Source organism: Coffea arabica, chromosome 9e (genome assembly GCF_036785885.1).
Source record: "Coffea arabica cultivar ET-39 chromosome 9e, Coffea Arabica ET-39 HiFi, whole genome shotgun sequence".
Taxonomy (NCBI): Eukaryota; Viridiplantae; Streptophyta; class Magnoliopsida; order Gentianales; family Rubiaceae; genus Coffea; species Coffea arabica.
Window position 1 is genome coordinate 34,167,004 of NC_092327.1, and position 15,246 is coordinate 34,182,249.

At 33.0% G+C, this 15,246-nt stretch overlaps 1 protein-coding gene across 1 annotated transcript; it reads right to left on the reverse strand.

The window, feature by feature from the left end:
• Positions 1 to 5,325: 5,325 nt before the first annotated feature.
• Positions 5,326 to 8,117, reverse strand: LOC113709385 (dimethylnonatriene synthase-like). Its single transcript, XM_027232134.2, has 2 exons — positions 7,133 to 8,117; positions 5,326 to 6,190 (listed from the first exon to the last, which is right to left on the reverse strand). Exons 1-2 carry the CDS (start codon positions 8,030 to 8,032, stop codon positions 5,567 to 5,569), a joined length of 1,524 nt encoding a protein of 507 aa, XP_027087935.1. The 5' UTR covers positions 8,033 to 8,117; the 3' UTR covers positions 5,326 to 5,566.
• Between the last annotated feature and the right edge of the window lie 7,129 nt (positions 8,118 to 15,246).

Here is a 15,246-nt window from a genome sequence, read left to right on the forward strand (position 1 = left end):
CTTAAATGGCAAAACCTCCAATTTCCAGGTCAAGTGATTAGTGGTATCCTGTGAGGTGATTTGTTATCCAAAATTTCCCATTACAATACAACCAAGCACAATCACGACTAGAACTCGAAGGCGTCTTGGCAGAAAGGGAAGCAATAGTAAAGGGACATGACAACCAAGCAAAAGCAAAATTTCCTACCGGAAGACAACCAAGCATTCTTAACTGACGCCGACGTCGCACGAGGTCGACAAATCCAAGGGACATCACATCTCGAGAAATGATTGACAACAACTAAAAAAATAAAATGTCTAAAGTTATTAGAAGTGAAGTCAATTTGGGGATTCTTATGGTTGATTGAGCTAATGATCATGGATTGAAATTTGTCAAAAACAACCATTTTAAATAGTGCAGTAGTTTTGTAGTTTTGTTCAATTAATCTACTACCATTTTAAATACACTTTTATAGCTTGTTTATATATAATTCAGGTTGTGCTTCAGTAGTGTAATTGTTTTGGAACATATTCATGATTAAGTTCTTATAAATTGTAAATTCTACAAAGGACAATAATTACATGACCAACAGTATGAATCACAAATACAACGTAAACGAAATATTAATTTATAGTAAAATATTATCAACGGTCTATAATCAAATCCTAAACAAACTTTTCATGAAATTAAACTTTATTATACTCCAAGCAATTTTTTTCAAAAAACAAAGAAAACAATTTGCCAGTGAAGATCCATTGCGGCCTATTCATCTTAATGCAGATGAGACCGTTCGCATCACCGTCAAAGGAGATAGCACGGGCTCACTGATTATCTATCCAAAATACACCTTAAAAACACATCACGTACACTTTAAAAACAGCTATTAAAAAACACTAAAAATTAACAAGAAAAAACTCAAGGCAATCATCTTGAGGAATATCCTACAACAGGATCTGGGGATTCGCAATTTATGTTTCGTACAATTTCACACAAATTGACCTCTGGTATAAATTAATAAGATTTTCGTATAAATCAGGTCAAGTTTAATGTAAATAAGTTACAATTCAATGTATGTTGATTTGTTATTATTTGGTGTAAATTAAGTACCGTTTGGTATAAGTTAATTATTATCATTTAGTGTAAATTAAAGATAATTTGATGCAAGTTGAAAGTAAAGTATTAATTTACACCAATTTGTATGAAATGAAACTTGTGAGGCCCCGTTTACCCGACAACGTATCAGACGGAAGGTCATAACATAAAGTCAAATGAGTAAAGGCCAAAACTTAAGTACCTTAAATTGGATGCTATTTGCTGAAGAAGATAAAAGCTCAACTTGAAAATTACAAACTCGATTTGAAAAAGCCGTAATTAACAGAGAAGATGGAGGAAGATTCATGTAAATCTGTGGCCCAATTCTAATAACTTTAGTGAAGAATAGACGTGCCACAAGATTTCGTATCCATCGGGCCAACAAGTACAATTTATCCGTTCTCAATTTTTTAATGCTACAAAGTACAAACTCTTCTTCATCAAAGCATTTGTTGGTCAGTAACTGCCCAACACTTTACTATCGAAGAATGAACAGAAAAGTCGGCCATCAGTGATTATAACGCCGAACCACAAAAATCACAGAAGCACTAAAATCGATCTCACAGGATCAGCCCAAGAACGATGTGTTAGGACATCATTGAGTCGTTTTAGTATTGCAATAGTAGGGTATTGAATTGATTCGTGGTGTGTTAGGACAGTAGTAGGTAGATCTAAAAAGTAAGAATTTGATTAAGGTGCACACCTTTAGCTACTAGATGAGTGAATTGGAAAAAAATAAATGAAAGTTGAGGAAGGGACTATATAGAACTCTAAGACAATGTTATGTAAAATTAAATGGTTTCACGTCCCCCACTTATTTGTTATTAAAATAAAAGGGGGTATTGTTGGAGTAATTTAACAAAAAAAATTACAATTATTATTCAATGATTTTCAATTGCAAATTTGATAACAAAAATGAGAAACTTTTCTAATGTTATTTTCATAATAATTTGACCGTTATACATGGCATTACAAGCAATAGTATTTTCAAACTAAAATTTTGTATTGTCATTAGATTTAATGTCAATTGTCAAGGTTGTACTCATATGATATTCTACCTATAAATAAATGTTCAAACAACAGATATCTTACATTATTGTTACACCTATATTTCTTACTCTTGATAAGGAGATTCTTCTACTATATTCTACTAATACTAAACTAGTTTTAGATATGTTATATGTACTAGTGTTAAAGGCACACCGAGTATGTGTGCAATTTAGAGATAATTATTATTTTTATAAATTCACAAATTTTATTTTCGCAGAAATAAATTTTAAAAGAATTTTTCATTAACAAACTTCAATTTATAAATAATTTTCCTTCAATTAAAAAATAGATAATTTGGTAGCTGGAATATTTAGTGTAGTTATGAGCAGCGATGTTGGCAAATGTGATCAAGTAATTAGGACAACAAATTAGTTTTTCTAAGGGGTAAAATTGAAAGTTCATAAAAATGACAGAAAATCTTTATACCAACTATCACTACTCTCCCTTTATATATAGTATAAATTTCATTTGAAGTAAAAACAGTATTGTGTTAAGTTTTTGTCTAACCTATTGGTATATTAGGATAAATTGCAGTAAAAAATAGGTTAGAAGCAACATGCTAAAACCTATTACATCAGATAATACTTCATACGTGCAAATTATCTTAAAGAGAGCAATCTAATCTGTGCTTCAATCCATGCAGTAAAGCTTTTATGGTATTAAAAAAAAAACACTGTTGTGTTAAGTTTTTGTCCAACCTATTGGTATGGATTAGGATAAACTGCAATCAAAAACAAGTTAGAAGCGACATGCTAAAACCTATTGCATCGGATAATACTTCATATGCGCAAATTATCTTAAAAAGAGCAATCTAATTTGTGCTTCAATCCATTGATAAGGTGTTAATTGTTAGTAATTTTATTGTTAATTTTTCCCTTTGTCCTTGCCAAATATTATTTTAATTATTAATATTTACTTATATTTGATATTTGGACTCAATTTTAGGAGGTGGAGCAGAAAACTACAAAAAAGGAGGGATTTTTTGGAGACAATTGAGACTTCAAACAAGCCACAGACCTGGCCCACATGGTGCCACAGACGGATTGCATTTCTTTTGCTGATTAGATAGCTACTGACTAGGAGTTTTCTTACGAAGAGGAAACTAAAAACAAGGATTTCGGCAGAGCTCCGACTCTTTGGCTCTTTGACTCTCAATTGCGTGGGGACCACTAGGAGATAGCATTAGTTATTTCCTTTTGGCTTTGAAAAGAAAAAAAAAGGTACAGAGGCCAGGGACATCTCTTAAGCAAGAGTTTTAGTTTCTTTTCTTCTACTTGGCATGCGTGCCTTCTGTTCGATGTAATTCCATACTAGAAAAATAGCTTTTACCTCTTGCTTTCTAGTGACAAATGCGATGCTTTTACAGTCAATTAATTTGCGTGGAGGTTTATTTATGCGGCGTGGCTAAGCCTTTCATCTAGTCAAGGATCAACTCGACGGCGCAGTCCCGAATATCTGTGAGATCTAATTAGTTTTCACGCGTTTCTTAATTTGTTAATATTTGCACGTTACCTATTTGAATTTCCATGGGATTATTTTGTTAATTGGATGTCAAGGGTCCGATGTTCAATGTGACTTATTAATCTCCTGCTAAATTAGTCAATTAAATCCGTAATTGTTTGATTGATTAATATTAGTGGCAACTGGCATGTTTACACACTAGGAGAACGTGCAATTTAATTTAAATAACCCTCGTAGCGTGTTATTGATTGGGGTTAGGTTTTTCTAGATCTTAATGCAATTGAGAAATTAATTCCTACGGTCGTACCTAGGAATATTTTCTGGTTAGGAGTAATCAATGGTCTTATCTTGGTTATCAATAAATTAAGGAAAAATTGATCGTTAGAGTTCGTCGGCGATTATAACTAGCCTATTAATCATGATCGAGTAAGTGGACTGTGTCTGAATAGTTGCATCCTTGGCTAGAATTTATCTAGTCTTGATTTAATTCCTGCTATATTCGTGCTAGTTAATTATTTATTTTTAGTTGAATTGCTTAATTGTTTTTAGTTTCATTCTGATAAAATCCCCCTTTACCAATTGGAATTTCAAGAGACAAATATCCCCAATCCTTGAGGAGACAACTCTGCTTGCCACTATCTACTATTTAGTAGTTTTTGTCAATTAATTAATTCTGGTATATCGGGTTAAGCAAACTCTTCGGGAACAGGGTGAATCAAGTAACCTATTACATACCTAGAGTCCCTGCTCCAGTACCTAGGATTAATTATTGACTGCTTTTAGTGGTAGTTAGGTTCTATTTTTATTATTGCACAGGCTCGACACCTATCATCCATATAGTAAAACTTTTATGGTACAACAATTTTTATTTTTTTCATGCAATGTTGTGGTAAGATAATTTAACTCATTTTCTAATTGAATTTAATTTGAGATGTATTCATATTCACTTAATTATATTTAGCCCAAAACCAATGCCAACTCGTACATTTTTAGAATATATATATAAAAAATTAATATATGTGTGCATGAAGCTCAATTGAATTCGATTAACTTTGACAAGCTTTCGAGTTTCATATATTAAAGTCGAACTCGACTCGTCAAGTAGCTTGAACTGCTCGAATTCCAGCTTAAACCTGACCAATGAAAAGTTTTAGAACTTTGACAGAGCAAACTCATGAGCTACTTAATTAACCTCGACACCCCTAGTTTTACTTAAATTGGGTGTCTCTGTTCAATCTGTTTGGTTAGATTCTTGAAGTTGCATAGGAATTGGGTTCATAGTTAGCATTGCCTTATTGAAACATGTGTTAGTAGTATGAAGTCAAGAAGTCAGATTTGTTTTGTCTTTTTTACAGGCCTGGTGCGAACCAATCATAAAGTTGGTCATTGCACAAGGTTAGTTTTGTTCCTTCTCTGGTCCAGTAAGTTGCGCCAACTCTGCTTTCGTGAATGTTATCTTTTGTTCTCGAGAACTTGAAAAGACTTGTGGCTCTAATTGAGGGCCTCCTTGTTTGTTCATCAAATTTTTGAGATGCTATATTTAATTCCGTTGCGTACCTATTTTCTTTGCTAACAAAAGAGCCAGTTTTTCCCCCTCGCTCTGCAGTCTTCAATATTTCCATGTCAATTCTTCCACACGTCATAATTGCGATATTTTGACTTTTTTTATTTAGCAAAAAAAATATATTGTGACTTCTCTTTTATTTCACAATATAGAATTCACCAAAAGCAATTTCAAGAAAGAAAAGAAAACCAGCATGATTGTGACTTTTGTATTATTTCACAATAGAAATCACCAAAAGGAGTATCGTCTCTTCAAAGTTTCCTTAGGTCAAATATACTCTGTCCCAACTCCCAAGCTCTCACCTAAATGGAGCTAAGTGATCAAAAGGGCATGATACAATTGGAGAGGGGAGATTAAGTTTAACCTTTGATTGATGCAGAGTAGGAATATATTTCAATTTTGCCTTAAATCAATACTTGCTAATAGAGATTGACCGGCAAACGTGGTTCTGGGATCATAGCAAGTGGAATCCTTGGATGAGTTGTGAGTCCGTAGTGTTCTTCCATGCAAATTTCCTCTGGTTTCATGCCATGAGGCAATTTCCAGTTGAATCCATGCAACAAGTTTGCCAACATTGATCGAATAAGTTTGATTCCAAGGTTATAGCCTGGGCACATCCTCCGACCTGAGCCAAAGGGCAGTAGCACAAAGTTTTGTCCCTTCATGTCAATATCCTTCTCCAAAAACCTCTCTGGAACGAATTCTTCAGGAGAATCCCAATACTTTGAGTTCCTCCCTATACTCCATGTGTTTATAAACACCGTTGTTCCTTTAGCAATGTTATAACCAGCTACAGTGCAATCCTCGAGGGCATAACGGGGCGAAAGTAGCGTTGCCACTGGATGTAACCTAAAAGTTTCCTTTATGATCGCCTCTAGAAAAGGCAGTTTTGAGAAATCAGCCTCTTCCACCCACTTATCTCTCCCTATCACTCTGTCAAGCTCTTCGGTTGCCTTTCGAATGAGACGTGGATGTTTGAGAAGTTCATTCAATGCCCATTCTACTGTAAGGGCTGAGGATTCGGTACCACCAACCAGCAAGTCCTGGCCATGATCAAATAATGGTAAAGTTAGTCCTGCCATGATTAAATATTGGTGAAGTATCATGATTTACAACAGATTGGAAGGAAAAAAACTGTTGGATCCTAGATCCAAAGCTAGACTTATATATGTGAATAATTATGTATTGCAAACTGTCAAATTAGATTAAATCCAATTAAGTAATCAATTATAATTATAATTTTAATATATTTAGTAAGATATGAACTTTTAATGTATAGAGACTTGTGAATAATTTCTATTTTTATGATGGATTAAAATAGAAATACCAAAAGATAATAGAAAAGTTATTTATATTATAGTTATAATCCCCGGATCACATGCATTTTTATGTCGTATACTTTGGTTTTGCAAAATAGTTCGTATATCCCAGATACCGAGAGAAATTGAAGAATCCTCTTTAAGGATAAAAGAATACATGTTGATTTGAAATGCCAGCCTAAGATTTAAAGGATTAAAATAGCAATGAATCAATGTGAATCTAGTTAATAGTTTTTTTTTTTTTCAGAGATTAGTTTTATAAATGGTACGCGTTTATATCATAGTTGTATTCAAAAATCTCGTATTTTTTTTTCCCAAACGATAAAAGATAAAAATCTCGTATTGGAATCTTGGAAAATTCAACAAAGCCCTCTTAATCAGAAGGATGAAAGAAGACAGTTATCCTTTTTTTTTTTTGAGGGTGAAGGCACTTATCTTTAATAGCACGTTCTGGTCAGCAACACAATGGTAAAGTTAGTGCCTCTATGATCAAATATTATAATACTATTAATCTAGAAAGGAAATAAAAAACTCTTAATTAGAAGAAAGGAGACAGTTATCTTTAATGGCACATTATACTAAGCATGACTGCTGGCTTTGAGATTCAGTAACTTAAAGAGGCAAAGAGACCTAGGAATTTGATTAAACAATGAGAAGAAAGAGCACCTGAATTAGCCCTTTTATCTGATCTCTGGTGAGTTTAACCTGGAGATCTGGATCTTCAGCGTATTGCAATAGAATGTCAACCATGTCCTTAGGGATAAAATCTTTCTCTGTTTTCCTCCTGGCCTGGTGATCATCAAGCACATGGTTATGGAATCTATCAAATTTCTTGTGAAGTTCTTTCATTTGCTTTACATAACCTTGGAGGTCAAATCTGTCGAGCCATGGTATCCAATCCCCAATATTGAACACACCACTCAGCAAACACCAAGTATCTATCATCTCTTGGAATTCTTCAAAGGTAGGTAGAGATCTCTCCCCTTCAGATTGTGCAAAGTACTTGTTACTCAAGACCATCTGGCTTGCAGTGGAGAGGGTAAGACGTGTTAGATGATCTCTCATAACTACTGGCTTTCCTGAGAGAGCATACAAGCTAGAAATGAAAGCACGCCTTTCTTCAATGCGTATGCTCTCGAAGGAGTCAAGTCGCTTTGGATTAAATATTTGGGTAAGATAAAGTTTACGAGCTTGTCGCCAGAATGGACCATAAGGTGCCCATGTCAAATCGGAGCAGTTATAGCTAGTGTATTTGCCAGCAGCAGTTGTAGGCCGAGAAGCGAAGATGTTGTCATGTGTTTGCAAGAATTCTTTTGCCATTTCAGGGGATGAAGCTACTACAACAGGGCTGGAACCAAATTTTAGTTGCATGATTTCTCCATATTTCTGGGACAGCAAGTGTAAGGATTGATGTGGGATTGAACCTAGGAGTTTCAAGTTGCCAACAATAGGCCATGGTTTTGGTCCTGGTGGATGATTTAGCTTTAGGCGTTTGCGAGTGGATACTTTTGAGAGAAAAGCCAATGCAACAACCCATGCCAAGGCTAAGGGCAGCCAAGTCTCCATCAGGGCTGAAATAAGTTAGCATGGCAATGAACTCCACTGGGTGTTTGAATGCCGATCTCCAGTGGGGGCTTTATGCACACGGTCATGATTGATAAGGTTAATCTGTGCCACATCCATTAATTGGCTTTGAATTGATTCTTCGGATAATTTCGAAAACCTTCCCTAAGGTGTTTGTGAATACCGCTTGGAACTTCTAAACTTTTGAAAATCTCATTAACCTCCCCAAAATAAATTCTTTTGTAACATGTTCAATGACTAGGATAGGAATGGCAATGAACGGAGTCAAACTCAAGTACAGAATGTATTCAAGCTAGAGCTCGATGAGCTTGAAGACATTACTTGAGCTCAAACTCAGTTTAAGCTCATCAACTTTGAAGGTCAAGTTCGGCTCATGTGAAAGATAAAGGTGCTCAAGAAGCAAATTAAGATCAAATTCCAGCTCGAGTGGTAAGACAATTTTTTTCTAAAAATATAGGTTTTTAGGTAATTTAACAATTACCTAGATGCTTGAATTCGATTCAATAATTGACTCGAGTATCAATCAAACTCGAGTTCGAGTAGAGCTTTGACTAAATTCCTTGCGAGTAACTCGATTCATCTACCACCCCTAACTAGAAGCAAAGTAAGATTAAATGATTCATTTAAGTAAAATGAGCATATTTTTATTTCAAAATTGCCCTTTCAGTTGTCTTGTTCCTTCATTATCCAAAATCCTTATTAGTATTAATAAAAGATTTAAAATCCAAGAAAATTTTGTGTAGTGTTTGTTATTGTAATGCAACTAAATATAACAATATATAACAACTATTAAGCACATTATTGTTGAAATCGGAACGGATACTTATGTTGCTCGAAATGCATATGGAGAGAGTTGAGATGAAAAGAATTGAAACATTGATGAACATATTCTAAAATATAAAGTCAAGAAATAGAGAAAACTAGATTGGTCACTTGAAATTCAAGTGGGAAGTCATCCGATTCACCAAATCTTTCAATATTAGTAAAAAAAAAAAAAGTGGTTCTAATTGCAAGGCCAGAACCAGAAATTTTGAGAGCCAAAACTAAGAAAAAAAATTGAGAGCGGAGGAAAAAAACCCTAAAACAGGCTCTACTTCGGTATTGAAAATACAACCTCTTCCAATAATATGAAGGCAGTGAAATTAATGCGGGGAATGTGGTAGGTAAACTGGCATAAAAGAATTACACCCAAAAATATAAGCTCCTGAATTGGGACTAATATATGCGACATTTTCATTAAAACAGGCCAAAATTCAAAAAAAAAAAAAAAGCAAAAGAAGAAAATCATGCCAATTCTTTTGGTTGGAAAGTATTTTTCCAGAATAAACCTATAGTATTGAGGGTAAAAATATTGGTGACTTGTGATGTTGACTTCAAATGAGAGAGGTAAGTGATATTTTTAGAAGTTTAAGAATACTACATAATTATCAAAAACCCCAACAGATGTTCCTAAAAATATCACTCATTGCTGTAGCTCAGAAACCACGAATTGTCTTTGTACTTATAATTTCCACAGCAGCCGTGTCCTCTTCAAGTTCAATAGGTCAAGATTATCTCATGGGTATGCCCATCAAATCATTTTTTTCCCATTAACACACTTTGCTACAAGCCTCTAAATATTTTCCAAACATCCCAGCTTTTCAATTTTATTATGGAGCAAGTCCCCCAAATAGTCATTCAAATGTTTTACTAATTCATATTTGATCCTTCATCTTAAGAATGGGACATAATGGCTGTCCAACGAAATTTTTTAGGCTTAATTGGTCCCTATGTGACGGAACAGGTAAGAAAATTCAAATCTCATCACCACTTTGATCCAACTTTTTCTTGGCTGCTATGCCATATAAGAACCAATTTGGTCTAAAAAATTTTGTTGAAGGATCATTCTATCTCATTTTTAAGATGAAGGACCAAATGTGAATTAGTTAAAAAGTTGAAGGACTATTTGGAAAATTTGCTCTTTATTATATTATGTCACTTCTTGCCAGACACAGACATGTCTTTTGTCAAAGTCTTGAAGTCGTAGGGCTGTGAAAAATCATTGATGCGTGCAGCATTATAACACGTCTTGCCGGACATTGACACGTCTTTTGTCAAAGTATGGGATAATTTCATGAACCTTCCTTAACATTTTTCATAATTGCAAGAGCTCTCTTTAATTTTAAAAATTACATATAACTCCTTATTTTTATTGTTTATATAATAATATAAGTCCGACAAACTAGATTTTTTCTCAAAAATCCTAAATTACCCTTTAATACAAAAGTAAAAAAGAAAAATACAGTATACTCGATCCTTTTCTTTCACACTCTGCACAAATCCACCATCCCAATTCATAACAACCACCTAAGTAAAAACTCTAGTTCCAAATCAAAGCAACTATCCAAAGGATCATCAATGCTTGCCACAGAAAAAAAATATATGGTAAATTTTTCATCTTTGATCCTCCAACCTGTTTCAATCATTAATTTCATTATTTTTTTTCTCTATGACTCCGAGTCTTGTCATTTCAATTGAACTACTAATTTTACAATTTCAATTTGGTAATATCTATAAAACTGAAGAAAAAAAGAGAGAATATGACAGTATAATAACTAGAAAAGAGAAGAGTAGAGCTAGCCAAGACATAGATAAATATGATTTTTTTTTTGGTTTTACAAATATATTGTATTATACTGTGAATTGTCTATTAAGTGAAGGTCATTATAAGTACTTTATTATGTCAAGGGAGGTAAGCATAATTATTTAAAATTGAGGAGAGCAGAGTAAAATTATCAAAATCTCAAGGGAGGTTTTTTAAAATTATCCCGTCAAAGTATTGAAGTTGTAGGAATCTAAAAAATTGTTGATGCCGTACAGCACTATCACACTTCTTGCTAGACACAGACATGCCGTTTGTCAAAATATAGAAGAAGTAGGAATCTGAAAAATCGTAGATGACGTGCAGCATTATCACACCTTAATTTTTTTTTTTTGGTCAAAATGATCACACCTTAATTCGAGAGGGTTGTTTCAAGCTTGCTAAGCACTAGTGCTGCAATTGCGTTTAGATTGTTATTTTTTAAAATTTTTTGTAAAAAAAATATTATAATAATTTGATATATATAAAATAATAAAATAATTAAAAAATGTGTTCATGAAAAATGTAAAAATTTTTTCTTAAAAAACCTACAATCCAAATATTGAGACTCCAGGGGAATTGAACGCTGGAAAAAAAAAACATTTGAAATCCATGCCGTCTTGCCTAGCGTTATTCTTGTTTCCCTTTCCATTATTGAAGTCTTGATTATTTCTTTTCCTTCCATCAATCTCAAAAAAAAAAAAAAAGAAGCAAGTCTGTGTTACTTTCGTTGAAGGATATCAAAATCATGACTTTGATGAATAAGATTATTTTTTTTTTCATGGATTAGAGACTGTTGTTATTGGAATATTTTCCAGACTCTTCAACAATTCTGATAAGAGAAATGTAAAATTAGATACATCCTACTTTTATCTCTATCTCTATCTCATATTGACAATCATTTTTCAGGGACTTGTCACACAATTACTTGTCAACGGTTAAATTGAAATGCCATAATTAAACACTAATTCATCAATGCTAAAGAGACTAGGATAATTTTGCTTCTCAAATGTGTAACTTATATATGTTCAACCATCATTAGCATACAGTTATGAATTGGATTGTAGGCGCTTGTAGCATGAAATAGAAGTTTTATGTACTAAATTGTCATTAACTAAACTTTATGGTGCAAAGTCAAATTTAAAAAAATTATACTCCAGGTCCAGAGTACTTTATGTCATCATCATATCAGCACAACTTAATTGGACTATAAGAAACCGCATTAAATTCTTTAATACTTTGGACAATTGCAAGGCAAATTGATTGACTTAAACCTGATTAGCATATCCCTTCCTTCCATTTGTCCAGAGTTTCAATTTTGCGAGAATTCACAGTTCATTAAAAAAAAAAACTTACAAATTAGTTAACAAAAACGTACTGAAACAAAACTCCATCAAAAAAAAAAACTTAAAAAAGTTGATGGGAAAAAAAAAATTTATGTAGAAAGCAAAATTGAGAGGGGTGAGAGGGATTAAGCATGAAAATGGATGTGTAATTGGAACAATGGCTACTTTCTGCCGTATCAGTCGGTTCCGTCAGAGTTTTAATGGAAGCGGAAAAAGAGACCAAGATGACGTATGTCGATGTTATCAATTGCCACTGAAGTTGCTCAAAATTACAACAATTGCTACCTCAAAAATGGTGCAATCAGCTTTGGAATAAAGGGACAATCTTTTTTTCTTTTTTTTTATCGAAACGATACCGGATTTTATAGATAAAATTTTTACAATTTTAAGTAAAGACTTGAGGGAACTATACAATCAGTACAAACTAACACGGAGAAATCCAAAATTTCTGATCTTCGATGAAGTCTAGCGATGCACACTGATCTTATGACTTATATGATTAAGATCCCTATTTACCAGACAAAAGGAGCACATGCAAATAAAGTGACAATCAAGTCAACCCAATTCCAACCTCAATTGTAAGCTCCTGCTTTTAGTATAGGTAGGACATTTAATTCCGTTATGTACCTATTTTCATTGCTAACAAGCAACAAGGGAGCTATTTTTTTTTTTTATCTCTCTCTTCAATCTTCAATATTTCCATGTGAAATCTTCCACATGTTATAATTGTGATATTTTGGCTTTCGTTTTGTAGCAAAAAAAAATTTTGATTGTGACTTTCGTTTTGTTTCATAATATAGAATTCACCAAAAGCAATTTAAAGAAAGACAAAAGTTTGGTTGCGACTTTTATTTTGTTTCACAATAGAAATCCCCAAAAGGAATATTGTCTCTTTAATGTTTTCTTAGGTGAAATTTACTGTCCCAACTCCCAAGCTCTCTAGTAGGGTGTGGATTTTAGCAATGTTACACATGTAAATTATTGGTTGATTATGCCTTTTTGTGCTTTAATTGGATCCTAACTTGCAAAAAAGTGAGATCGAGGAGGAAATGTATTCCAAACGCGTGGAAATTTGATCTTGAAATTGACTTGTCACCGGATGTCATAAAAAAACTATGCGGGGCTCGTTTTCTTCAATTTCAAGAAGCGTATTCCTTTCGAGATTCAACAGAGATTATAGAAAACTATAAATGGGAGTACTTAGAACATTTTTAGGAGATAAAACACTTGTCAAAACATTAGTTCTATGGCTTTCTTTAGGAATTGAAGAATCGAGATTGACAATCAAGACACGGGATCTGGAGTCGGTAAGAAACTTTTCTTACGCTTTATTCCACGTCTTGTATTTTCAATATTGAATTCTTGTTTATTCTTACAATTATGATGAACTAATTTACTTCTAGGGTTAGGAATTTTTGAAGAGAATTGATTATTTATTCTAGTTAAATTCTTGACTTTTATCTTGATTTATTTATCTTGTCTTAATTACATATTTGTGATTAGCCACCATAGACATGTTTTAGGATTTGTATTGAACTGAGAAGAGATATATAATCATGTATTAGATAGATAAATATGCTTAACCTAATTACGGGATAATTTCAGAAACCTCCCTTGAGATTTTTTATTATTGCAGGAAGCTCCCCTCTAGTTTAAAAAATTACACCTACCTCCCCTATGATTAACATTTCAGTAACAATATAGACTCAATATACTAAATTTGTTCTTAAAAATCCTAAAATACCCCTTTATTACTTAGAAGGGGAAAAACACACTAATAAATTTCTTCCACGTTACAACTATTGTAAGCAACATAACCACCACCATAACAACTTCAATAAACCACTTCAGTTTAATCCCCATATTCTCACAATTTTGACAGCCTACCATTGCTGTCCCAAAACTTCCCATACAAATCAATTATGACAATAAAAGTTTGCATTCAACCTAATCTTTAACCTCATTTTTTTTGGGGTCTAAATTCAGTGCTTGAATTGACCAATGTCACTATCCAAACTCAATCCAAAATGTTGCAACTTCGTTGATGCTAAAATAATCAAACCCACTAAGAAAACCAACACGGAGCAACCAAAAGCAACACTAGAAAAAACATCCCATGTCTCTAGGCAAATTCAATTGCAATTTTTATCCCAAAATTCTTTTTTACACAATTGACATAATAACACAATCTTCCTCAATTCATGTTTCCTTTTTAGCCATTAGTTTTATTTTCTTGTCTGCATTCTGTATCACCATCATCCTTTTCATCTTCATTTAGTTTAACAACAAATCAAATCCGATAACTGTCATTTGGCAATTTTAATTCAATAATACTTACAAAAAAAAGAAAGAGGATCTATTTCCATAATAATAAGGATTCGAGATATATTAAATGGTTGTGTAGATGGCAGTTGCGAAAAAATAGTGAACTATGAGATGCAGGAGAAAGAAAGTAGGAGAAAGGGTCGGAGAGAGAGAATAAAAGTTGTTTTATGTGGCAACTGTTGCTTTAGAATGAAAAACTAGTTGTAGTTCTAGGGTATTTTTTTTTGTTTGTATGAATTATTTATAAGTGAAGAATATTGTAGTCATTTAGCTATATGAAGAGAGGTTAGTGTAATTATTCAAATCTGAGGGATGCGAGTGAAATTGTCAGAAACCTCTTTTAATTAAATATTTATAATTTTGGGAGAGACATGAAATTTAATTGGACGCAATTTGGATGTATCAAAAGGTAATCTATAAAACTTTTGCATGATATATTCTTGGCATGTTAAGAAATTAACTAGATAAATAATTCAAAATATGGATTAAAACCTGAACCCTAGTCTTTTGCCAATTATTTTCTCACCTATATCTTATTTGATTTGATTATTTATTCAATTTCTTGATTAGTAATTAAAAATCCTTTGAATTTAAGTTTCATTATTTTGTTACGATAATTAAAGTAGAAAATTGACTCATCTATGTGGATTCAACCCCTAAAATATTTTAGGTGAATTATTACTCTGATTGACCCCTATGTACTTGTAGGAATTTGTCGATCACTATCACTTTCAATGGGCTAAGCGATTACAAGGGCATGATACAATTGGAGAGCAGAGAATGAGTTCAACCATTGAGTGATACAGTGTAGGAATGTAGAACCCAAATGTTAGAATTCTAAGAATAATTAATGCATATAAAGTCATAGATTGAAAGATGAAACAATCACTCAAATATTTATAGGA

Excerpts from the sequence above, each read along its gene's own strand:
- LOC113709385 (XM_027232134.2), bottom strand. The coding sequence starts at position 8,032 with ATGGAGACTTGGCTGCCCTTAGCCTTGGCATGGGTTGTTGCATTGGCT. Across the intron at positions 6,191-7,132 it reads AGATAAAAGGGCTAATTCAG|GACTTGCTGGTTGGTGGTAC; the intron begins GTGCTCTTTCTT and ends GATCATGGCCAG.